This window comes from Heteronotia binoei, chromosome 7 (genome assembly GCF_032191835.1).
Source record: "Heteronotia binoei isolate CCM8104 ecotype False Entrance Well chromosome 7, APGP_CSIRO_Hbin_v1, whole genome shotgun sequence".
Taxonomy (NCBI): domain Eukaryota; kingdom Metazoa; phylum Chordata; class Lepidosauria; order Squamata; family Gekkonidae; genus Heteronotia; species Heteronotia binoei.
The window spans coordinates 131,933,454-131,957,688 of record NC_083229.1 but is presented as its reverse complement, the minus strand read 5'-3'; the positions used below and the strand labels follow the sequence as shown (position 1 = coordinate 131,957,688).

Sequence of the window (24,235 nt, the reverse complement as noted above, 5' to 3'; positions counted from 1 at the left end):
TGCCCATCATTTGATGGCTGCAACATTCATATATATCACCATTTGATGACTGCAACAAATGATAGGCAGTAAAACAATACAAACACCATTATGAAATATTAAATGGACATAAGCTTGACACTAGAAACCACAACATTCCAAAACCAGTGGGAGGACATTTTAACCTTCCAGGACATTCAGTTGCTGACTTAAGGGTAGCAATTCTCTTACAAAGGACTTGTAAAGGAAGATTAGAGAAACCACTGAATTGCAGTTGCTAATCAAGCTAAAGATGATGCATCCTCCTGGATTGAATCTAGACCTAGGTTTCCTGTCTCATTACCAATGCTGATTTCTTCACACCTCCTCTGCATATCACACCCAATCCAGTAATGCCTGCTATTGTCATTCACCTGCTATTATAATTTAGCATCTAAAATCACTCCACTCTCCAAGATATAAGGACAGATGGACTCACATTCTAGCTGTATTAGAAGAAGGAAGCAGTGACTATGAAAGCTCATATTCTGCCACAAATACTGTTAGTCTTTACGTTGCTACTAGACTCTTCTACTATCAATGAGGGCGAGGCTACCCAGTGAAGCGCCACTTAAGTATAGGCTAAACCTGCTCTCTAATCCTGATAACTCTAGTTAATAAGTTTCAAGCTTCCTCCTAACTTCATAGTTCTGCCCCGATACATCTTCCTACTGCCACCCTAGGTTCTGTTTCCTGGTCATGGAAGAATGTGACTTTGGTCAGGAATCACAGCACTGAATGGCATGGGACCACACAAATTCATCTTGGATGATCTTTAGGCCTTCATCTTCTCCTGTGTGATACAAGCTAATTACATACTTCCAGGTGTTCAGCAAACTGTACTGTGTGCCTTTACTGAATCCAGAAACTGTAGCTTATGCTTGCTCTGCATAAGACTGCAAGCCACAGTTTGTTTCTGGTTTGCAGACTTGTATTTTAGGATATCACAGACATAGACTTCGATTGTAACCACCATTCACTAAAAACACCAGGAAAGCAATAAGCTGGCAATGTGTCAAGGAATGCAGAAGAACCCAAGATTCTCCTGTACTTATTCATATGGCACCAAACCATGGCATAACATTAAATCTGTACAATGCTCATGACAGATGCCTGAGAGAGTCAGAAGGAATGTTGGGAATTGAATTATATATGTCCCCACTGCCCACCCTTTTGTTATATTTCCTTCCTTGATGGCTATGATTAATCTCCATTCTTTTCCACAATCTTTATGCTTGCCTACATCTCTCTCCTACACTGACATTCTTTCATAGTGCAGTAGATGAAAATTGAAATCTCATAAGACAAAATCCTAGCAACCACTGTAGGTTGTCAAGTCAAACCATGTTGTCTAATTGACTTAGGCAATCATAGAATCATAGAGTTGGAAGGGAACATACAGCCTAGAGCATCCCTCGCTAGTGTTTGTCCAGCCCCTGCTTAAAGATCGCCAGTGAGGGGGTGCTCACCACCTCCCTTGGTAGCTGATTCCACTGCTGAACAACTCTTGCTGTAAAAAAGTCTTCCTAATACCCAGTCGATACCTTCCCACCCATAATGTAAACCCATAATTACAAGTCCTCTCCTCTGCTGCCAACAGGAACAGCTCCCTGCCCTCCTCTAAGCGACAGCCCTTCAAATACTTATAGAGAGCAATCATGTTCCCCCTCAGCCTCCTCTTTTCCAGACCAAGTCCCTCAGCTTTTCCTCCTAGGGCTTGGTCTCCAGGACCCTGATCATCCTTGTCGCTCTCCTCTGTACCCGCTCCATTCTGCCCACATCTTCTTTGAAGTGAGGCCTCCACACAATGCTCCAGGCGTGGCATGATCATGGAACTATGACATTTTGAGATCTGGAAGTTATGCCTCTGTTTGATACCCCCAAGAGAGCATTTGCCTTTTTTGTTGCTGTATCACACTGGCTCGCTTATATTTAACTTACGGTCCACCCATACGCCAAGATCTTCTTCACACATACTGCTACCTAGTGTGGCAATCTAAGATGGCGGCTTAGATGTTATGGAAAGTTTCACAAGATCTCAACACCTACTATTTTATGTTGTATTTTGTTGGGCTGCTGTATAAACATTGCTCTAATCCTTATCTGGTCCCATCATGAAGATTTTTTTTATCCACATGCTGGGGGCTCTGTTCAGAATAAGACATAAAACACATAAATTGACCATGGTGCGAAGACATTCATTAGTTTGATTCTAACTTAGGTGAACTGGATTTGTCCATCACAGCTTCCAGATAAAACATAGCCAGACAGAAAAATGGCTTTTCTAAATCGCCAAGAGGAGCAGGCAACTTAAGTGCTGCAATATATCACTTCTTACTAGGTACCACTGCACAACAATTAGACAAAGTGGAAAACCACAGGCAGCAATAAGACTCTCCTGCATGCTCCACTAGCTCCTCATAAAATGAACACTTTGAAGTGCACAAGGGGAAAAAAGCTTTTAAAATTGTGCCAGGTTTCTTTAATCTGGGAGGCGCACTTTGCAAGGCCTGGAAATAAAGCAGATGTACTACAGGAAAGGGAACCAGAAGCGGGTGTGTTTCATACAGAAATATTCCCTCTCTTTACCAGCTTTACCAGGTAGGCGTGCAACAAAGTGTGATTCGTAATGCGGTCTGCAAAAAATAGTAAGACCACTTAAGAAGTAGTGAGCAGTGACTCAGGAAAGCGCCTGCCCTGTTACAGATGTTGGAACTCTTTAAGGTGCAAATGACTCTTGCTCTTTTCTAAGACCACTTAAGGTCATCAGTCACAGTGTCAAGGCGCTTGCCATGTTATCTATCTGCTGGGGCCTAGTTTTCGGAGGTTGTCTGTAACAGTGATGGGAATGTGGGGGGGAGGATGCTGTGGTCGCTTTTGCCAGCTCGCTTTCGCTTCTGTCTGTAACTCATGAAGTATCCATTTGGCCCTGCAAGGGAGGCCTGTGTTCAAGGACATGTTATCTCTCATCAGAGACTGTCTTAGCACCTGCTGGAACAGTGTGGGGCTGGGTGAGAAAATGTATCTGTTTCTTTGCATAGGCTTTTTGCTCTGAATTTGGGCAGGCTACTAACGGCCCAAATGTGAGGGAATATAGATCTGGCTCTCCCAGGTACCACCAGATCTGACACAGAGAGAGGGTGTGTTCTTGTGTTTCATACAGAGAGAGGGTATTCTGCAGGATTTTATGTTAATAAAGAGAAGTCAAATTTTTTATGCAAAAATATGCAAACGAGTAAACAAAAAGAATTGCAGAAGCTAACAGGTTGTGAAGTTACCTCTAAAGTGAAATATCTGGGTGTGGAGATCACAATGAGAAATATCGACTTATATAAAAAACAATTATGAAAAGCTATGGCATAAAATGAATGAAGATATGGTAAAATGGAATAAACTTAATTTGTCATTGCTCGGAAGAATAGCTGCAATAAAAATGAATATTTTACCAAGAATTATGTATTTGTTTCAAACAATTCCAATAGTGAAATACAGTAAACAATTTAATAAATGGCAAAGAAAAATTTCAGAGTTTGTATGGGGGGGGGGGGAAGAAACCAAGAATCAAAATGAAAATTTTAACAGACGCAAAAGAAAGAGGAGGATTTCAATTACCAGACTTATACCACGAAGCAGTATGTCTAGTATGGATAAAAGAGTGGGTGACATTGTTGAACAGAAAGCTTTTAGCATTGGAAGGCCATGGGAATATATTTGGTTGGCAAGCTTATATGTACTATGGGAAGAAAAAGATGGATGGATTTTTCTCTCATCACTATATAAGAAGTAATCTGTTAAATATGTGGATGAAATATAGAAAATATGGAGATGACAGGAAGCCATTGTGGATAGTGCCAGCAGAAGTAATTAAAATATCAGCTGAGACTGGTGAAGCAAGACAGTTGTCATATAATCAATTATTAAAAATACAAGGTGGCAAGATAGAGTTGAAAACAGCTGAAGAATTGAATAATAAGTATGACTGGTTCCAGATGCAACAAATAAAGAACTTGGTGGAAAACAATATTAAGATTAAGGAATAAGGAAGGAGCAAACTGAATTAGAAAATGTTCTGCTTGGAGATAATGATAAGTTGATTTCAAAACTATATAACTATAAACACAAACCTTCCTCATAGGACTTGGTCTCCAGACCCCTCACCATCTTTGTCGCCCTCCTCTGGACCCGTTCCAGCTTGTCTATATCCTTCTTATAATTTGGTGCCCAAAACTGAACACAATACTCCAGGTGAGGTCTTACCAGAGCAGAGTAAAGCAATACCATCACATCACATGATCTAGACACTATACTTTGCTGATACAGCCCAAAATTGCATTTGCCTTTTTAGCCACCGCATCACACTGTTGACTCAAGTTCAGTGTATGATCCACTAAGACCCCTAGATCCTTTTCTCACATACTACTGCTAAGACAAGTCTCCCCCATCCTATAACCATACATTGGATTTTTTCCTACCTAAATGCAGAACTTTACATTTATCCCTGTTTAAATTCATTGTATTGGTTTTAGCCCAGTTTTCCAGCATGTCAAGGTCATCCTGTTTCTGTCTTCTTCTGTGTTTGCAACCCCTCCCAATTTAGTATCATCTGCAAATTTAATAAGCATTCCCTGTATTCCTGCATCCAAATCATTGATACAGATGTTGAACAAAACAGGTCCCAAGACAGATCCCTGAGGCACTCCACTTGTCACTCCTCTCCAAGAGGATGAGGAACCATTCACAAGCACTCTTTGGGTGTGGTCTGTCAACCAATGACAGATCCACCGAACAGTAACAAGATCCAAAGCACATTTTACCAACTTGTCAGCAAGGTAGTATGTGGAACTTTATCAAAAGCCTTACTGAAATCAAGATAAACGATGTCTACAGCATTCCCCTGATCCAGCAAGGTAGTCACTTTCTCAAAAAAAGAGTTCAGGTTAGTCTGACATGACTTGTTCTTGAGAAAAGCATGCTGGCTCTTAGTAATCACATCCATTCTTTCTAAATGTCCCAGGACTGACTGTTTGATGATATGTTCTCAAACTTTCCCAGGTATAGATGTCAAGCTAACGGGTCAGTAATTACCTGGATCGTCTTTTTTCCCCATCTTGAAGATGAGGACAACATTCACTGTTTATGGAGCCACTTCGGCTTCTTTAGGCTTTTCCTGTTTTTTCTTCTCATAGGAATCGTCTGTTATTGCGTTTTCAGTATTTCGTTTTTAAGAAACTCCCACCCCTCCTGAACCCCCTTCCTCCTAAGTATTTCTGACCATGAGGTTTTACCCAGCATAGTTCTAAGTTTTTCAACGTTTGCCTTTCTGAAGTCCAACCCATAAGTCTGACTACGTATAGCTTTTCCCTTCCCCAAGACTGTAAATTCCAAAATCACATGGTCACTACTGCCCAGGGTGCCCACTATTTCCACTTCTTCAATCAATTCTTCCTTGTTGGTGAGAATCAAATCCAAGACAGCAGATCCCCTTGTTTCCTTCTTTACTTTCTGGAAAAGGAAGTTGTCAGCAAGACAAGCCAGGAATCTATTTGACTTTCATTTTTAGCAGAGTTGGACTTCCAACATTTGTCTGGGTAATTGAAATGGTGGTGTAGAAAAGTAATAAGGGATAAATGGAAGGTAAACGGCCCCAAGTCAAATTCTGAAATAATCTGGGTTTAGGTCCTAGCAGGGAATCCTCCATCAAGAGAAGACAAGAGTCCCCGGAAAAGACAGTCATGCTCGGAAAAGTGGAAGGCAACAGGAAAAGAGGAAGACCCAACAGGAGATGGATAGATCCTCAGTCTGCAAGACCTGAGGAAGGCAATTAACAATAGGATGTTTTGAAGGTCATTAATTGATAGGGTCACCATAAGCTGGAAGTGACATGATGGCATTTAATGCACTGCTGTTGAAGACGCAGCTGCACTGGGCAGGGCATATTTCTAGGATGGAAAACCACCGCCTTCCCAAGATTGCCCTGTATGGCGAACTCTCCACCGGCCATCGAAATAGAGGGGCACCAAAGAAGAGGTACAAGGACTCCTTGAAGAAATCCCTTGGCACCTGTCGCATCAACCATCACCAGTGGTCTGACCTAGCCTCAGATCGCAAAGCATGGAGGCACACCATCCACCAGGCTGTCTCTTCTTTTGAGAACGCATGCATAGCTGGTCTTGAGGACAAAAGGAGATTGAGGAAGAATCGCACTGCTACAGCACCAACCCCAAATCAGACTTTTCCCTGCAGCCACTGTGGCCGGATCTGCCTGTCCCGCATTGGTCTTGTCAGCCACCAGCGAACCTGCAGCAGACGTGGACTACTGCACCCTTCTTAAATCTTCGTTCGCGAAGCCAAGCCGAGAGAGAGAGAGATGAAAATTAGGTCAGTGGGAAGGGTCTGTAGTGGGCTAGAAAGACCACTGATCCGGCTCAGTGTAAGGCAGCACTACATTTGGGGGTAGAGACCCATAACTCAGTGATGCGATATGTGATTTCTGTATTCCTGATGTTTCACTCAAAAGGATGCCAGGCAGTAATTCTGGGAAAGAACTCCGCCTGAGACTTTGTTGAGTTCAAGAAACCTGTGGTCTCATTCCATATGCAGCTTTGATATGTTCAAGGCTAAGAAGTACGACTAAAGAAGTAGCTCATTTGATATAATATTCTAGCTATCCTAATGGTACTCATTAGCTATGAAATGCGATTCCATGAGCTTGCATTCGATCAGCATCAAGCTGTGTTCTGTATCTGAATGCAGTCCTGGTCACAAACTGTTTGGTTTGCTAGGAGAGATCTACTGAAGGATGATGCAAAACCTATGAACTCGTAGGACATTCCTGCAAAAAGAAATAGCAGATACTGGTGGGATTTGAGAAACATGTTGTATACTTATTTTTGCATTGAAGCATGATGTCTGATTGGTTCCCCACAGATAGGCCATGTCAGCCATGCGGTAACAATCCCCAAAGGGCAACTGCATGTTTTTGCGACTCGGGAAGTAATACTGAAGTGTGACCTTGAGTGCTCTGTACTAGTGTCACTGGGAAATAAAGCTGCAGTCTTTTCTCTGAAATGCAGACAGTTATTCATGCCTTTATAATGTGGCAGCTAAACTTCTGTCATGCATTTTACATAAGGCTGCCTTCAGTGATGATCTGGAAGCCCTGACTAGTACAAAGCACTACAAGCTGCCTTCCTAATGGGATAAGAAATTGAGAGCAGCCGGCCTCATGGTTTCCTCTCTGCATTGGCTCCCTGGTGTCATCTGGGCTCAGTTCACCCCAATTGCACCAGGATTGTGCAACTCGACTTGTAGGATAGCTGCTGGTCTGGAATAAGCTGGTTGAATTTTGAGTACCAGTTTAAGACTGTTTTACATATACAGCCTTTTTGTTGAGTTCTGTTTAACCACCCTTTATAACATCCTCCTGAATGTTCTGGCATGTGTTTTATACTGCTACACTGCCTAATAGTGTTTTATATTGTCATAGCTTTTATGTAGCTTACATTTTTACTACTCTTAGAGTTTTTATAGTTTATTTGCTGCCATGCTTTTTCTATTTTATTACTGCTCCTATCGTCATAGTAGATTATTCATTAATTAATTCTAAGAATTGTTTAATCATTGATAGTATTTTCACATTGTAAGCCATCTTGAGATATATCCAACTAACAAAAGTTGGTTCAAATAGCTGCAATAATAAAACAGAAGACCAAGGTGCGCTAGAATTTTTAACTTCCCAAAGAACACAAAAGAAGCCATGTTGGATCAGGCCAGTGGCCCATCCAGTCCAACACTCTGTGTCACACAGTAGCCAAAACCCAGCTGCCATCAGGAAGTCCACTGGGCGGCAGATACAGGATATAGTTTTTAAAATACTTAATAATAGCTCCTAAAAATATGCTGAATGCACAGCCCATCTTTTTTAGCACATCATCCATGCCTGCCTGGTTTCAGTTTTGAAAAAGTTTTCAGTTTTGAAAAAGTATATTTAGCATCTCTACCAGATGCTAAATCTCTACCAGATGCTATAACCCTAACCCTCCCCTCCCTCATCATAAAAATATTGAAAAGTACAGGGCCCAAAACTGAGCCCTTTGGCACCCCACTGGACACCTCCCTCCCTCCATTCAATGAAATGCCACTGACAACTACTTTTTGAGTGTGGTTCTCCAACCAGGTCCCTATCTACCTAACTATCCTAGAGCCCAGTCCACCATCCTCCTCATCGGAAAATCATGCGGAATCCTGTCAAAAGCTTTACTGAAATCTAGGTAAACAACATCAACAGCATTCCCTTGATCCAGTAAGCTTGTCACTTGATCAAAGAAGGAAATGAGGTTTGTCTGTCAGGACCTGTCAGGAACAAATCCATGCTGACTCCCCTGGGTCACCGAGTTGTCCTTTAGCTGCTTGCAGATGGATCCCTTTAAAATCTGCTCCAGTATCTTTCCCGGGACAGAGGTCAGACTGATTGGCCTGCTGTTTCCTGGGTCATCCCTCCTCCCTTTTTTGAAGATTGGGGTGACATTTGCCCTCCTCCAGTCTTATGGCACATCTCCTGTCCTTCAAGAGGTCTGGGACTAAAGAGCCTGCTGCTGCATCATTCATTTCACTTTTCAATTTATTCATTTTATTTATAGCCCACCCTCCCCTGTATAACAGGGCTCAGCTGCAAGTAGCCAGTTTGGTGTAGTGGTTAAGTGCGTGGACTCTTATCTGGGAGAACTGGGTTTGATTCCCCACTCCTCCACTTGCACCTGCTGGAATGGCCTTGGGTCAGCCATAGCTCTGGCAGAGGTTGTCCTTGAAAGGGCAGCTGCTGTGAGAGCCCTCTCCAGCCCCACCCACCTCACAGGGTGTCTGTTGTGGGGGAGGAGGGTAAAGGAGATTGTAGGCCATTCTGAGACTGTCCTTGAAAGGGCAGCTGCTGTGAGAGCCCTCTCCAGCCCCACCCACCTCACAGGGTGTCTGTTGTGGGGGAGGAACGTAAAGGAGATTGTGAGCCGCTCTGAGACTCTTTGGAGTGGAGGGCGGAATATAAATCCAATATCTTCTTCTAGGCACTTTAATCACTATGCCACACTGGCATTGTTCTTCATTCTTAGATTAGTTAACAGAATTACAACCAGCCCTGCTTTAGGGGTAACCTGGCGACAGATTGCTGTGGATTGTGCTTGACAGCAATTGCTTCAGATTCCCCCAAAGTGAGACTGCTGGAGTTTTTTTTAAATAATTAAGAAATGTCTCTTCTAGTTCGTTTCTGCCCATGTGATGTAGTGGTTAGTGTTAGACTAGGATCTGAAAAGTGAAGTATAAAAATGCAGCCTAATGTAGCCATATTTAATTGTTTTGCAAGTATCAAGATCACATGACTTGATGGTATTGCTTTATTCTGCTCTGGTAAGGCTTCACCTGAGCATTGTGTTCAGTTTTGGGCACCACATTTTAAGAAGGATCTAGACAAGCTGGAATGGGTCCAGAGAAGGGTGACAAAGATGGTGAGGGGTCTGGAGACCATGTCCTATGAGGAAAGGTTGAAGGAGCTGGGGATGTTTAGCCTGGAGAGGAGGTGACTGAGAGGTGAAATGATCACCATCTTCAAGTACTTGAAGGGCTGTCATATAGAAGATGGTGTGGAATTGTTTTCTGTAGCCCCAGAAGATAGGACCAGAACCAATGGGCTGAAACTAAATCAGAAGAGTTTCCAGCTCAACATTAGGAAGAACGATTCCTCGATGGAACAGGCTTCCTCGGGAGGTAGTGGATGTCAAACGCACTCATTTCTGTACAGCATTTTTCTAGACAGAGAGCAGGTCACCAGCTCTCCATTTTTCTCTCCCCTTATTTATGGCCAGTGCACAAGTAATAAATCCATCTGGCCCTAGGATGTTTATGCTACAGCCTGACTGATGTTACCTTCAAGTCGCCTCTCCCACAGGTTCACTCAGACAACCCTTATCTCTTCCCAGAGTAGTGTGAGAATGTTTGATGTTTCCAATAGTCTAAAATTCCTTAGTAATAAAATAGGTGTTTAGTAACTTTTGAACCCGTTACTCAAGTATTCATCTATATGGTAACCTTTGATGATATCCTATATAGCAACTGTGTAACTGTTTGTAGATCATTACTCCCAAGGCTTGTGTCCTTGGTACAGCTCCTGAGTTTCTAACAATAAACTTACTTTTGATTTAAACCAGGGGACTGGTTATTGAGAAATATTGGCGCTTGACAGTGGACTCTCCTTCCTTGGAGGTTTTTAAACAGAGGCTAGATGGCCATCTGACAGCAATGACGATCCTGTGAGTTTAGGGGGTGGTGTTTGTGAGTTTCCTGCATTGTGCAGGGGGTTGGACTAGATGACCCTGGAGGTCCCTTCCAACTCTATGATTCTAAGTGGGCCTCTGCTGGCAAAAGTAGAGGCCACAAGAGCTTCTGATGAGTGCTGAGAGAAGCTTGTAGGGGAGTTAGCTAAGAAATTCCAGGAGACTGTAGCAGGCACCAAAGATGTTAGTTTGTGCAAACGCCTATTGGAATGTGTAGGGCCTGCAGTTGAAATGTACTCTGAAGTCTTACATTTCAGATCAGGCTACAGCTTTTGTACATGCCTAATGCTATGTAACTAAGAGTATAACTGAAGGGAACACTCCTGTAATTTGTGATTCCACTTTGCAGAGTTGTTTCTGGCAAATAATTTTTAAAACTTGTTTTAAACATATTCCTGGCAAATAAATCATTAAACTTGTTACCCGGTTATCTCTCTTTGGTTAGACAACAAATCTGGTGAATTCCAGCACAAAAGCCAAGGTCTGAATTCTCCACTCTGACGTGGAAGTTCGCTGGGTGACCTTGGGGCAGGCCCATGTTCTCAGCCTAACTTACCTTGCTGGGTTGTTTTGAGGACCAGTTGGAGGAGAGAAGGACAATGTGGGTTGCTTTGGGTCCCCACTGGGGTGAAAAGCACGGTATGAATAAATCAATACGGAAATAAATAAAAGGAACATATTACGTAATAAAAATGATTAGTCTCTTGCAACACACACCCATATAGGATTTAGTGTCTTTTTGCTAAAAATGTTTTCTCTAACCCTATCTAAGAGATTGTTTACCTCTCACTTTTAAAAACAGCAACACATTTTCAAAGAAAGATCTTCCCTTCCCGCTTTCTACTTCATTCTCAGTAATAAACAAACACAATTTTCAACTTGAAAAACAACCAACAACTCCTACTCCACAAACGACACAAAGCTGGGCTTGATCTAAACAGGGGAAGGACTATATTTCCCTGTGTGCAAAGGCAAAGACACAGAGGTGGAAGCTTAATATTTTAAATGTTTGATATGTTAAGTAACTCCACCAGTCAGACTTTTGTAACACTGATGTTATTTCAGTGCTTTGTGGCATCTGGCTGCCACCTTATCCTTAGTGTTTTGGTCTAAACTGTCAGTGTCCGTATTTGGATATGGCACATTTTATCTATCGTACACTTCAGCGCAAATTGTTGGGCACGAGTCACCCAATGTTGACCCTACCCTCTCCACTGATACTCATCATTTGAACATATGAAGCTGCCTTCTACTGAATCAGACCCTGGGTCCATCGAAGTCAGTATTGTCTACTCAGATTAGCAGCGGCTCTCCATGGTCTCAAGCTGAGGTTTTTCACGCCTACTTGTCTGGACCCTTTTTTGGAGATGCCAGGGATTGAACCTGGGACCTTCTGCTTACCAAGCAGATGCTCTACCACTGACCTACCATCCCTCCCCATATAGATATGCTTGGCTCCTCTACTGAAATGAGAGTAATGGGCAAAGGAAACTGGGTACAACTGGAAACACAATTTCAGAGAGGAGCAAAACCTGTTCCACTCCTGGGACAAGGAGAAGTTTGAGCCCCCACTCCAAAGGTCACATGGGATACACAGCTGTATCCTTCCACAGGACTGAATGGCTCCTGTTTATTCCAGCTGTTTGCTCACCATGTCAATGGTGTTCCAGAGAATGTTAAGAGAAAAACACACCAAGAAAACAGCTTTACAATTTTAGCTCTCTCTGGACATTATTAAGAAATAGGTATTGATGGTAATAATACCTAATTAAAAAAAATGTTAAAAAGCTGTGTGCTGCAGGGTGGGTGTATTCTTATTCTCCCTCCTCCATAACAAACTATATGAAGCCACACCACGCTGAGACAGACCACACCATGCTGAGACAGACCACTATAATCCGAAAACACCTGCTCTGATGTAGAAGGTCTCTAGAGGTTCAAGCAAACATCTCACTACCTACTATCCTTTTAATTGGTGATATGAAATAGTGAATGCTTTTCCTATTTGACATTTATCGCTAATATTTACTGGGGTGGCAAAGGCCCATTCATTCTATGGATTATTTTTAAAAAAAAGACTTTTGACCTTATGTTTTTGAACCGTACCTTCTTGTGAACGTGAATGAAAATGAAAAGCTGACTCTTATAGCCCAACTCTAACAAAAGCTTCAACAGCAATAATTGGCATTCGCACCAAATTTTCTCATATTTTAAAACACAAATATTTACAGAACACAAATCTGGTCCTTTCCTTTTTTGCTCCCACTTCCCTTGTTCTTCCAGCCCAGTGATGATTTTCCTTTCCTTTCCTTAGCTCCTATGATCAGATAATCTTGAGCAAGGACTAAAAGAATAATATGTTCTTTATTAAAGCAAAGTATGCTAGACAGAAATTTAGCAACCGAGTAGGCTGTGTTCGGGTCTCTGTCAAGCATTAGAGAGGAAACGCTATCCCCATGAAGTTTATTAAACAAGGAGTGTATTAAAAGCAGTGAGATCCAATGGTTCCTATAAACAGTACAAAAGACAACATTCCAATAATTTGTGAGACAGAGTGTCAATTTTACTCTGACTGCAAGAGCAGAGATGATCTGAATATGGAATATGATTAAATCTGCCCTGTAATACTTTGGAGGGGATGGCATGAAGGCGAGCTGAAACAAATGGCCTCATAAGGTGAGGGGCTGTTAGGTATCTGAGGAGGTAAAATGAAGATTTCTCAGTGCACCCATACCTTACTATGTTGTTAGTACTGTCTGGATCTTGTGCTGTTACGGTGCCCACAATGGTCCCAATCTTGGCATTCTCATAAACGTCCATGACATAGGAAGGCAAAGTGAACACTGGTGGCTCATCCACATCGCCAACACTAATCTTCAACATAGTTACATCTTTAAAAGGTCCTAAGTGTGAGAAGCGGAAATCGAGGTGGGTATTTGCTCCTTCTATATTAAGAGTATAGGATTTCTTTTTTTCATAGTTGAGTGGCTGTGGGAAGAAAAGAAATTTAGTATTACTATTGTGCGTCTGGGCTTAGTGATCTAAAAATGCATTATTTCCCCACCTTATTTGCATTATTTCTCCACCTTATATGAGGTGGGCTTGCTACTGGCAGTGTTGTTCTCATTATACAGTCTGCAGAGCCTGTGTGTCAGGCTCTCCCACAGGCCATTCTTGATAGCGCTGTGGACCTAACCCATCCTATCCCTGGCCACCAAAAGCCGCTTAAAGTCAAGGGAGAAAGAGTCTTTCAGGAGACTCCCACCCCCTATGGACTCAAGTTTGGGCAAATCTCTAGGGAAAAGGAATTCCAGAGCTGAGAGAAGCATCAAGAATACCCGTCTGGCACCCTTGCATTCCGTCCTTGATTCACAGATGTCGTTTAAGGCAATTCCTGCTCAAGGTTAAAACCCATAATGGCATGTAAGAATGGAGTACGTTTTTCAGACATGCTGGGTAAAGGCCATTTAGAGTCCTGTAGGTTGTCCCTGGTGACTTGAACTGAGCTCAGGAGAAAACAGGGAGACAAAGCAGCCAGGAGACCATGATGCAGCATGCTCTCAATCCCCCACCCCATTTGGAAGGCAGCCTGTAGTGCTTTGTACTAGTTGGCCCTTCTAGATCATTACTGAGAGCAGTCTGATGTGAATTGCATTAAAGTGTTTTAGCCTCAATGTTATAGTCAGGAATAACTGTCTGTATCTGATAGAAAAGCATCTTTCTTTCCCAATGAAGCCAGCAGATAGCACCCGGGGCCATATTTCAATATTACAGTCTTAACCCCCCCCCCCCTAAAAAAAAAAAAACAACCCAAAAATAAACCCGCAGAAATTGTCCCTTGGAGATTGTTATGTAGGATTTACATGACGGTCACTCTAAACCCTGTCTTTTCAACATAATAGCAACAACAGCAGCTCTTCTTGGGCTCATAATCCAACACCTGTGATCCATATGAAGGTCCCACCCCATGAAGGACGCGGCTGCAAGGAGTCGAGATGATGAATGTGCCTCCCCCTTTATTCTCACAGCAACCCTCTAAGTTGGGTTATAGCAAGACTCCCCACTACTTTCCTGCCTCCTTTGTTTGAAACTGTATATGACTCTTAGAATCAATGAACTGGCTGCATTTATGGTAAAACTATGAATAAGGCCCATTGTGATGGAAAATACAATGGGCTCTATAAAGAGGCTGTGAGTGGTGCCCCCCCCCCATTCTTGCTGACTTCCTGCCCACCTACCCAACTGAAAGCATTCACTCCCCCCAACCTTGGCGTCTTCCTACCCACCCAAGGTGGCTGTTATCTGTAGGGGAATTGATCTGACTTTAGCTTTCCATCCTCTCTTCCCTCCCTTCAGCCTTTATCTAGGAAAAGTACAGTCTTTCTCCACAGTGTGAACCAAAGCAGCTCACATCATTCTCCTCTCCCCCTTTTGATCTGCACAATAACCCTGTGGGGTAGGTTAGACTGTAAGTCTGTGAGCGGTCCAAAATCACAGTATGGACCAAAGCAGGAGGGAAGCAACCTCACCAGGGTATAATGACAGAGTGCACCTTCAAAGCAGACATTTACTCCAAGGGAAGTCATCTCTGCCATCTGGAGAGCAGCTATAATTCTGAGTGTTCTCCAGCTCACACCTGGAGATTGGTAACAATGGTTCCCCAGGAGAAAATGTCTGGTCTGGAGGGTGGAGTCTATGGCATTGTACTTGTCTCATCCCACCCCTCCTCAAACCCCACTCTCTCTAGGCTCCACCCCTCAAATCCCTAGGGATTTTCCACTCTGGAGTTGGCAACCCTATCTCCTTCTCTTTATCTGCCCCTCTGACTTCAGCATTCAATTGCCACTCCCCACCCTACAGCCTCTACCTAGGAAAAGGACAGCCTTTCTCCACAGCGGGGTGGGACCAAAGCAGATTACATCATTTTCTTGCCCTCCTTTTTATCTGCACAACAGGTACATTAGGCTGAAAGTCTGGCTGGTCTGAAATCACCCAGTCAGCAAGAACCTGGGGCTGGCAGACCCTGCTTTGAACAGCTAACTCCTATGCCACACTGGCTGTTATGGGGGGGGGGGGGCTGCTGCTGAACAGAAGCAAGCAGCCAGGCCTAGGGTAGCCAACCTCCAGGTGGAGCCTGAAGATCTCCTGGTATCACAACTGAACTCCAGACACTAGACCTTTCCCCCCAGAAAAAATAACTGCTTTGGAGGGTACACACTGTGGCATTCTATTCAGCTGAGACCTCTCCCCTTCCCAAACCCTGCGCCCTCCTCAAACTCCACCACAAAATCTCCAGGAATTTCCCACCAACCTGGAACTGGCAAACTTAGTGATGACTGCCCCAATGAGTTCTCCCTTAAAGGGCAAAAGAGGCCTAGGAAGGGCCTCCCCCCACCTTTTAGTGAGAGAACCAAGGTTGGTTGTATTTTACTGACAGAAGAAAACCTGGTTGCCTAGCAACAGCTACTGCCTAGCAGTTTCCCCAGTAACCCAATGTCCTGGGGCTAGAAGTTCAATGACCAATGGCTGATGTGGTAAGCACTACAGCCAATGGGAGAGCTGGAAAATGCCAAGACGTTAGGCCCTGGCTCACAGATAAAGCAACTGAATGTAAACTGAAATTAAGGAACAGTAGAGGTTATTGGTTATAGTAGTTTGTAGTGGAATGGTCACTTTTGAATAAAACTGTACATATGCATATTCTTGAGTTCTTGGTTTTGACCAAGGCATGGTTAATGTCTTACAAAGAACCTGATGGTTCAAGAAGGCCACCATATGCATCTTCACAATTTAAGGCTCACTGGGAGAGCATCTGCTCATCATGAAGAAGGCTCCAGGTTTAATCCCTGGCGATCCAGTTATAAAAGGACCAGGCAGGAGGTGATGTGAAAGACCCTGGAGAGCCCATGCCAGTATGAGTAGACAACACTGACCTTGATGGAGCAAGGGTCTGATTCAGTATAAGGCAACTTCATGTGTTCAACTTTATGTACTCTTTGATTACTATCTGTACAGCAAATTAAGATTAGAAGGGTATATAGCATTGTTCTTGGTGGATGCCCCTCAGTTCTAGAATTGCATTCATACCTGAAATCTAAGCATAGGGATTTCCTGGAAATTTGGTTGCTTAATAATAATAATAATAATAACTTTTTATTTCTATCCCGCCCTCCCCGCCAAGGCAGGCTCAGGGCGGCTCACAACATAAAATATATTACACAACAATTATACTTATAAAATCATAGTTAAAACAGATTACAGATTATTAAAATTAACATTAACAATAAAGTGCTATAACATTAGATCTTCAATAGAATTCAGTAAGTAAAAGCATTTTCAACGGCACTTCCTGGCTTGTCGTTAGTTGAAGGCTATTTTGAAGAGGTGGGTCTTACAGGCCCTACGGAATTGATCTATGCATCGTAGGGCCCGTACCTCCTCCGGGAGTTGATTCCACAGCAGTGGAGCAGCAATAGAGAAGGCCCGATCCCGGGTGGCCTTCAATCTGGCCTCCCTTGGCCCAGGGATATTCAACTGGTTTTTTCCAGCTGACCTCAGCGCTCTCTGGGGCTCATATGGGGTTATGCTGGGGCTCATATGCTTAGGGTTATAGTGTGATATGGAAGATTTAATCAATGTAACTGGTGTGTGTATTTGTGTGTCTGTTCTCAATTATTACTCTTATTGTGTCTGCCAATGGACTGGATCCAATAAATGAACATATTTATTCTGAGACAAAATGAGACAGTTTAAAAAGCCCTTATCTGAAAAATGGAAAAGACTCCTGGAGCTTCTATTTAACACTGGCTCAACCAGCAATACTACTTCATTTCAATATATTTAAAAGCAAATTACTCTTGAACTGTCAAATCTCTTAGGTCTACAGCTGGGAAGACAAAAATAACTATTTTTAGTGATGTGCAGCCAGAAATGTAGTAAGTGAAATTGGACTCCCCAAAACATCCAGTATTTATAAGTACGATAAGCATTTTGTGCATCTGGGAAAGAATTATTCCTGTCACTCAGGAATGGTTAGAAATTACTGTGCTACCTCTTGGTTATGTTTAATTTTCCCTTGCAAAGGGAGATGGGATTGGCAGTGAGGGGAATCAAGATGAGTGTGCCTGTTAGAGACAGCCAGCCAGAAGAGCTTATCCACTTTCCTATCAAGCAGGATCCTTGATCTATTTACGGTGTTTCTGAACCACTTCATGAGAGTTCTATTCATAAGAATATAAGAAGAGTGTCAAGTCTGCTTCAACTCTGGTCAAGCCTGTATGTCATCTTTGGTTCAGGGGGGGAGCATTCTGGGTAAAAGCCACACTGTATACCAATGCTGCTAGCTCGAACTCTCCTTTCCCCCCTCCCTCCCTTTGTTATGTAGTTTTGCTTTGAAATGGGAATATGTGAAAGAGATTATGGTGCCTTCTCAGGCTGGGCACCGGGGGGGGGGGGACGATATGCCCAAGGCCACAACAGGCCTGAGAACGAATTTGTAACATCAATGTGTGAATGTGCCCTGCATAGCACCCCCTCCCTAAAGAATCCCTTTGAAGTATACCTTATATGATTACACTTTACTGTATGATCCTCAGTCTTTCAATTTCCTTGTAGTCGAGAACAATGATATCAATAAACTAGAAACTTTGTATCAACAAGGCCTCGTTATTGAGTCAGCCGACTAGACAAAGAGTCCTGCTTGATAGGAAAGACCTATCCATCTAGTCTAGCATCCTGCCTCACACAGTGGCCAGCCAGTTCTTCTGGACAACCAACAACAGGGCATATAGATGTTCATAAGAACATCAGAAGAGCTGGATCAGATGAATAGTCTACCTAGTAGAGCATCCAGTCTCACACAGAAGCCAATCAGTCCCTCCGGATGGCCAACAACATGGCAAAGAGGCCAAGGCCTTCATAAATCCTGCAGGATTACTCCATTTAGTCCAGCATCCTGTCTCACACATTAGCCAATCATTTCCTCTGGAGGGCCAACAACAGGGCATAGAGGCTGAGGCCTTCATAAGAACATAACAGCCTTGTTGGATCAGACCAGTGAGAATCCCTGATTGGACCAAAGGCAGAGATGGGAGAATACAAGCAGAAATTCGACCTTAGGCTATATTTGCCCCTCTCCATGATGGAAGCCTGCCTGCAGCTTGTGAAAGATTCTGAATATGCTGGTTGAGGTAGACCTAAAGAGATAGGGAAATAGAAGCAGGGACCAACAAACCCATCTCTCCTGCAGTTTGGGCAGTTACAGAACAAGACTCAGGGCAAAGAGAAGAGAGCAGGACATACTGCCTTGCTTGAAAAGAGCAGTTTGTGCAGACAATGCAACTGAAATTTGGTGTCATGGAAGTGTGAAGATGTCAGAAGGTAGAAGGATTTTCGTATTATCATGATAGTCTTACAACATGGGATTTATAGTGTGGGATTTTGAAAAATGTGCAGCTTGAAAAAAATGGTATCTTTGGATCTGGACATCAGGGAGTCAAAAAATAATTCCAGTTATCAGGGTTCCAAATACCAATTTCAGGATTCTGACGTTTGATGTAGTGGTTAAGAGATGAAGAAGAAGAAGATATTGGATTTATATCCCGCCCTCCACTCCGAAGAGTCTCAGAGCGGCTCACAATCTCCTTTACCTTCCTCCCCCACAACAGACACCCTGTGAGGTGGGTGGGGCTGGAGAGGGCTCTCACAGCAGCTGCCCTTTCAAGGACAACCTCTGTCAAAGCTATGGCTGACCCAAGGCCATGCCAGCAGGTGCAAGTGGAGGAGTGGGGAATCAAACCCGGTTCTCCCAGATAAGAGTCCGCACACTTAACCACTACACCAAACTGGCTCTAACCTGAAGAACCAGGTTTGATTCCCCACTCCTCCTCCACATGAAGCTGCTGATGTGACCTTGGGTCAGTTCCAGTTCTCTCAGAGCTGTTCTCTCAAAGGCAGTTGTCTCAGAGCTCTTTCAGCACTGCCTACCTCACAGGGCGTCTGTTGTGGGGAGGGGAAGGGAAAGGAGACTGTAATTTGCTCTGAGACTCCAAGTGAGGGGCGGGGTATAAATTTAATTCATTTTATTTATTCAATTTATACCCTGCCCTACCCCTAAAATGGATTCAGGGTGACTTACATCATAAAACCAGCAAGATAAAACAATAAACCGGATCAACAATAAATAACAATTAATAACAATCCCTTCCCTATTCCTTATGTCAGGGGAAAAAAAAAAAAACATTCCTTATGTCAGAACCCCCCCCCCCCCAAAAAAAAAAACCAAAAAAAAAAAAAAAACCCTGCAGCGTCTGGAAAAATCCAAAGACAGCAAGGCACTGGAAAGGGGCTAAATCCAATTTCCTTCTCTTCTTCTTTGGCCCCATTATTCTCTGTGGTGAATCTTTACAGAAGGCAGGAAGGTCTGTTCCTTAAGCAAACTGTGTCAAAATTGCAGCAGAGCTGCCGGTGCCTGTCTTAATATGGGCCCCTAAACAAGGTGCCCCCAGCCATCCTCCACTGTTTCCTGCATGAGTAGGAATGCCAAGCTTTGCCTAGGCAAAGAGTAACCAAACTAGGCTTGCCAGTCCTCTGGTCCCAGTGGGGGGATCCCCCAGTTTTGCAGGCTCCTCCCTGCCACCAGCCAGCTGGTCAGCAGGGGAAAGCCCTGCCCCAACAGCCATGATGTTCCTTTAAAATCTGGGCAAGTTTAGAAACAGCTTGCAACTGCTTGTTTTTTAGAAGATGTGTGTGCCTTTAAATCTCAGCAGGAGGAAAGCTGCATGGAGTGGGGCAAGCAGGAGACACATGACTCTTCCCGGTGAGTGTGTGAAAAAGCAGAGAGCACAGCCCCTCTGTTTTGAATTCACTTGCTAGTCTGAAGAAGCTGGTTAAAATATAGCAGGTTGTTGCATTCAGCAACTCTGTGAGCAAAGTGATTAATAACATTGCCCCAGTGAGATCACAAAAGTGCGGGCTTGCAAAATGTGTTTCCTTTGGCTGCATTGTGAGTGTGTGTGTGCCTTAATAAAGCCATATTTGGAAATGCTTCCAAAGCCTGACAAGGGAACTTGTGGGGGTATGACAAATTTCACTTTCATTTAGTAGAAGTGCAGCTTCCAGGGTAGGCAAAAGGAGAGGGGGGATGAGGAAATGAAGATTCAGGGGAACTGAACTGTATTCAGGGGAACTGTGTTTTATTTATTTATTGAATGGGAAAATCTCCTGGTTCCACTCGCAAAGTCCCCAGGTATTTCCTGAGTTGGACCTGACAACCCTAAACCAAACACTGAAGCAACCCCTGGCAAAAAAGCCTCTCAAAGCAGATAGAACCAACAAGCCCAAAGGACCAATCCAGAAACAAGGAATCCCAGCAAAAGCATGGGTATGTGATAAACCAGTGCAACAAATGTACACCCTGAGAATCCACAGCAATGTCAAACCAGAACATCGTCCAAGCAAAACCAAGTAGCAACATTGCTCCCATCCTGACAAATGTAACATTAGAGATTCAGAGTCAATGTATAACTTGAGAATCCATGGCAATGTCAAAATAAAGAAAACACAAACCCAATACAAACCAACTCACTCTAAGGACACAATGTTGTAACCCCAAAGAATGAATTTCAAAGCTGAGAATCTAAGCCAAATCAACCTAGCAAAATGAAACCAAGGTAAGGAAAAAAGATGGGGACAAGAGAGATCAGAACCCCCACCTCCCCCCCCCAAAAAAAAAACAAAAACAAAAAACAATCCTGGTTGTTAAAACACTGGCTTCTGATATTCTCAGTAACTCCCAAATATTTCCAGGACTTTTCTGGACCCATTTCCTAGTATCCCAGAAAACGCCAAATATTTTCAGAAAATACCAGTAAGGTATTTTGAGTCAATACTAGAACCAGCTATATCCAAAACACACATCCCTCTTTATTTGTTTATAGCCATCTTAAATTTGCTGGCAATCTACACATGTTTACGTATACATATGTTTTTAATAAACAATAAGTGGTGCTGAGTAGCCAACTTTTGTCCTTGCACCTGGGAAGCCTAAATTACAACCAAGTGGCTTTGACAAATCTCTGTGCCTCAATTTCCCATCTGTACATGAATAATAATAGTGGCCTATTGTCTTCCCCATCACTGGGCAGCCCCATCCCACAAGCTGGAATCTGGAACTCTAAATATGGAACAAAACTGAGGAATGGAGAGAAAAGAAGAGGGAGCACCTGAGAAGAGTACCTAAGAGGAGGAGTACTTATGAAGAAGAGGGAGTATCTAAGAAGCAACCCAGGTCAAGTGGAACAGAAGCTTTGGACAAATTTGCCTGATGACCACAAATGTCCCCGAACTATTCAAGAGCATTAATAGTGATGTAAAATCAATAGAAACTTATCACAGAGCCTGGGTTAATTGGGAAGAGTCCTCAGCAAATGCAGTCTCTGGGAGCCCTCACCTCTGCCTCAGATCGGCTCGGCAGGAAAAAGGCCCCGAGAAGGAAATTCGTTGACAGTTAAAAAAACAACCAACAAAAAAGTGTCTCCTGCTTCAGTTCTTCAGAAAGAAGGAAAGTTATGATTTGTTCAATGTTAAGAACAAGTCATTCTTGCTATTTGGGGCCTGCTTTGTTGGGAATCACTCAAAGAACAATACTGGTAGTTTCCTAAGATTCACAGGCAAGGAAAGGAACTGAATAACAAATTCTGAATCAGCCTATCCAGAACAGAGTCCTTTCACCCTTTCAGTCATTTTCACCAGTCTGGACAGCAGATCTGGATAACCAGTATTGGTATATTTTATCTTTTTGATGTTATTTTTTTTAGAAAAAGGATACAAGTTCATTGTACTTATATATTCCTTTAATTAAAAATGAAACTTTCTAGCCAGTCTGTGGAAGTGACACTGAAAATAACATGCAATTAAAGGGCCAAACATTAAAAACAAAGTGTAAAATAAATCATAAACCAACATACATGTATTTATTGTAGAAAGCTAAAACCATTTAAGGGCCCATCACAAGCCTCTATCCTATGTACAACCATAAAACCACAATGGGAACCCGCTCAACTAGACCTGACGCCTTTCGACCTAGACCGATCTTCTTCAGAGGTCAGAAAGGGAAGTACACATATTGGCTCATAATACAGAATAGAATAAAACAATAGACCAATGCTGGACCACAAGGAAATTTAATGAAGTGACAAAGACTTAGAGATATTCTTGAGGCCTCTTATTCTGCAGCCTTATGTCTTAATCAAAGGCATACATATTGCATCCAGTGTCTTATTGTATGCCGCATGGTCCAGAATTGATCAAGATAGGTGTAAGGCCAGAGCCTATGTGCCAAGAGTTAAGTGTGCAGAGTAGGTGTGACCTTACACCTATCTTGATCAATTCTGGACCATGCAGCATACAATAAGACAATAACCCCTACATATAGCTTTTCCCTTCCCTAAGACTGTAAATTCCAAAATCACATGGTCACTACTGCCCAGGGTGCCCACTATTTCCACTTCTTCAATCAATTCTTCCTTGTTGGTGAGAATCAAATCTAAGATAGCAGATCCCCTTGTTTCCTTCTTCACTTTCTGGAAAAGGAAGTTGTCAGCAAGACAAATCAGGAATCTATTTGATTCTTCATTTTTAGCAGAGTTGGACTTCCAACAGATGTCTGGCTAATTGAAATCTCCCATGATCACTGTATCCCTTCTCTTGGAGAACTTTGACACTTCCCTTTCAAGTCAGTTCTATATACTCAAGATGCCAGTTGAAACCTTGCTGAAGTGCTTATTTTTTGCTTAACCAAACAGTAATATCAGCCCAACACAACCATCCACACTTTTGTGTTAAAGTGTTTAAGTGATTTACCTCACCTGGTATTTTGTGTGGTGATAGAAGAACAAGTTGTGTGTGCTTGGTTGTGAGGATAAAAGAAGGTGGGAAAATGATCATTCATTCCCCACTTTATAGCGCAGGAACAATTGGTAGCATTAGCACAACTGTTTGTAGAGTGGGCTACATTTTCCTCAATACTAGACTTCCATTTTCTCCTCAGGCTTAAAAAAAGAAAGAAAATAGCACTATTTCAGCTGATCTAGTGACCCAAGTGAGATTTTTGATGTTCTGACCCTGGATACATAAGAAGTTCCAGTCTTCAATCAATGTGCAGAATTACTCCAAGTTCTCCTTACTACAGGAGAGATTTCTGACACGAAGATTCACATGGTTTGGAAACATAACGATTCCGAAGTTGTTGCTACATCTACCAAACATCAGCAACAGTACAAATGGACAGTGCAATTTAGCACATTTACATCAATGCATGAGGAACTATAATTATTTAGCAACAGAGAAAAGTAATAGAACTGTTGCTTTCAGGAAGGCGGGGCTCTCAAATTTTATCCCACAAAGAACTAAAGTTTCTGTATGAGTCAGAACAGGGAACAGAATATACGTTTTGGGGAGTGGGTCTCTACCCGTTTTTGACATATTAGGTTCAGATAGTATTTAATTCATTGAAGCAGAGAACCGTTTGGGTATCTTTCTCTATGTGAAGCACTTTTGCATGTAGCATCTATCTAACTGTCCAGGCAGAAGTCAATCATGCCAGAAAACCTCTTCTTTCTCTCATAGGGGAGGTTCAGTGGATTTTTTTTTTTAAATGAGCCCAAACTGTGTATGAGAATCATTTCAACTGGCAGGGTTATTTCACATTCTATTCCACACATGCTTTGATTCCTCTAGTGGTTGATTCAATATTACATCACTTTATGTCTGGCATATTGCCCTGCAGATTTAACCCACAGGTTTTTATGCTGGATGGAAAGCAATGCAATATCAAATTGACCACTAGAGGGAGCAAAACTTTTGCAGAACAGACCCCTGCCCCGGAGCAACAGGAA

General features: G+C 42.8%; 1 protein-coding gene across 2 annotated transcripts in view; it reads right to left on the bottom strand.

Moving 5' to 3' along the window:
- Window positions 1-24,235, bottom strand: part of LOC132575497 (cadherin-18-like) — a 114,878-nt gene that overhangs the window by 69,463 nt on the left and 21,180 nt on the right. For both annotated transcript variants that reach the window (XM_060244306.1, XM_060244305.1), the window contains one exon: window positions 13,075-13,328. In XM_060244306.1, coding sequence (XP_060100289.1) covers window positions 13,075-13,328 — 254 coding nt within the window. The remainder of the gene's footprint in view (window positions 1-13,074; window positions 13,329-24,235) is intronic.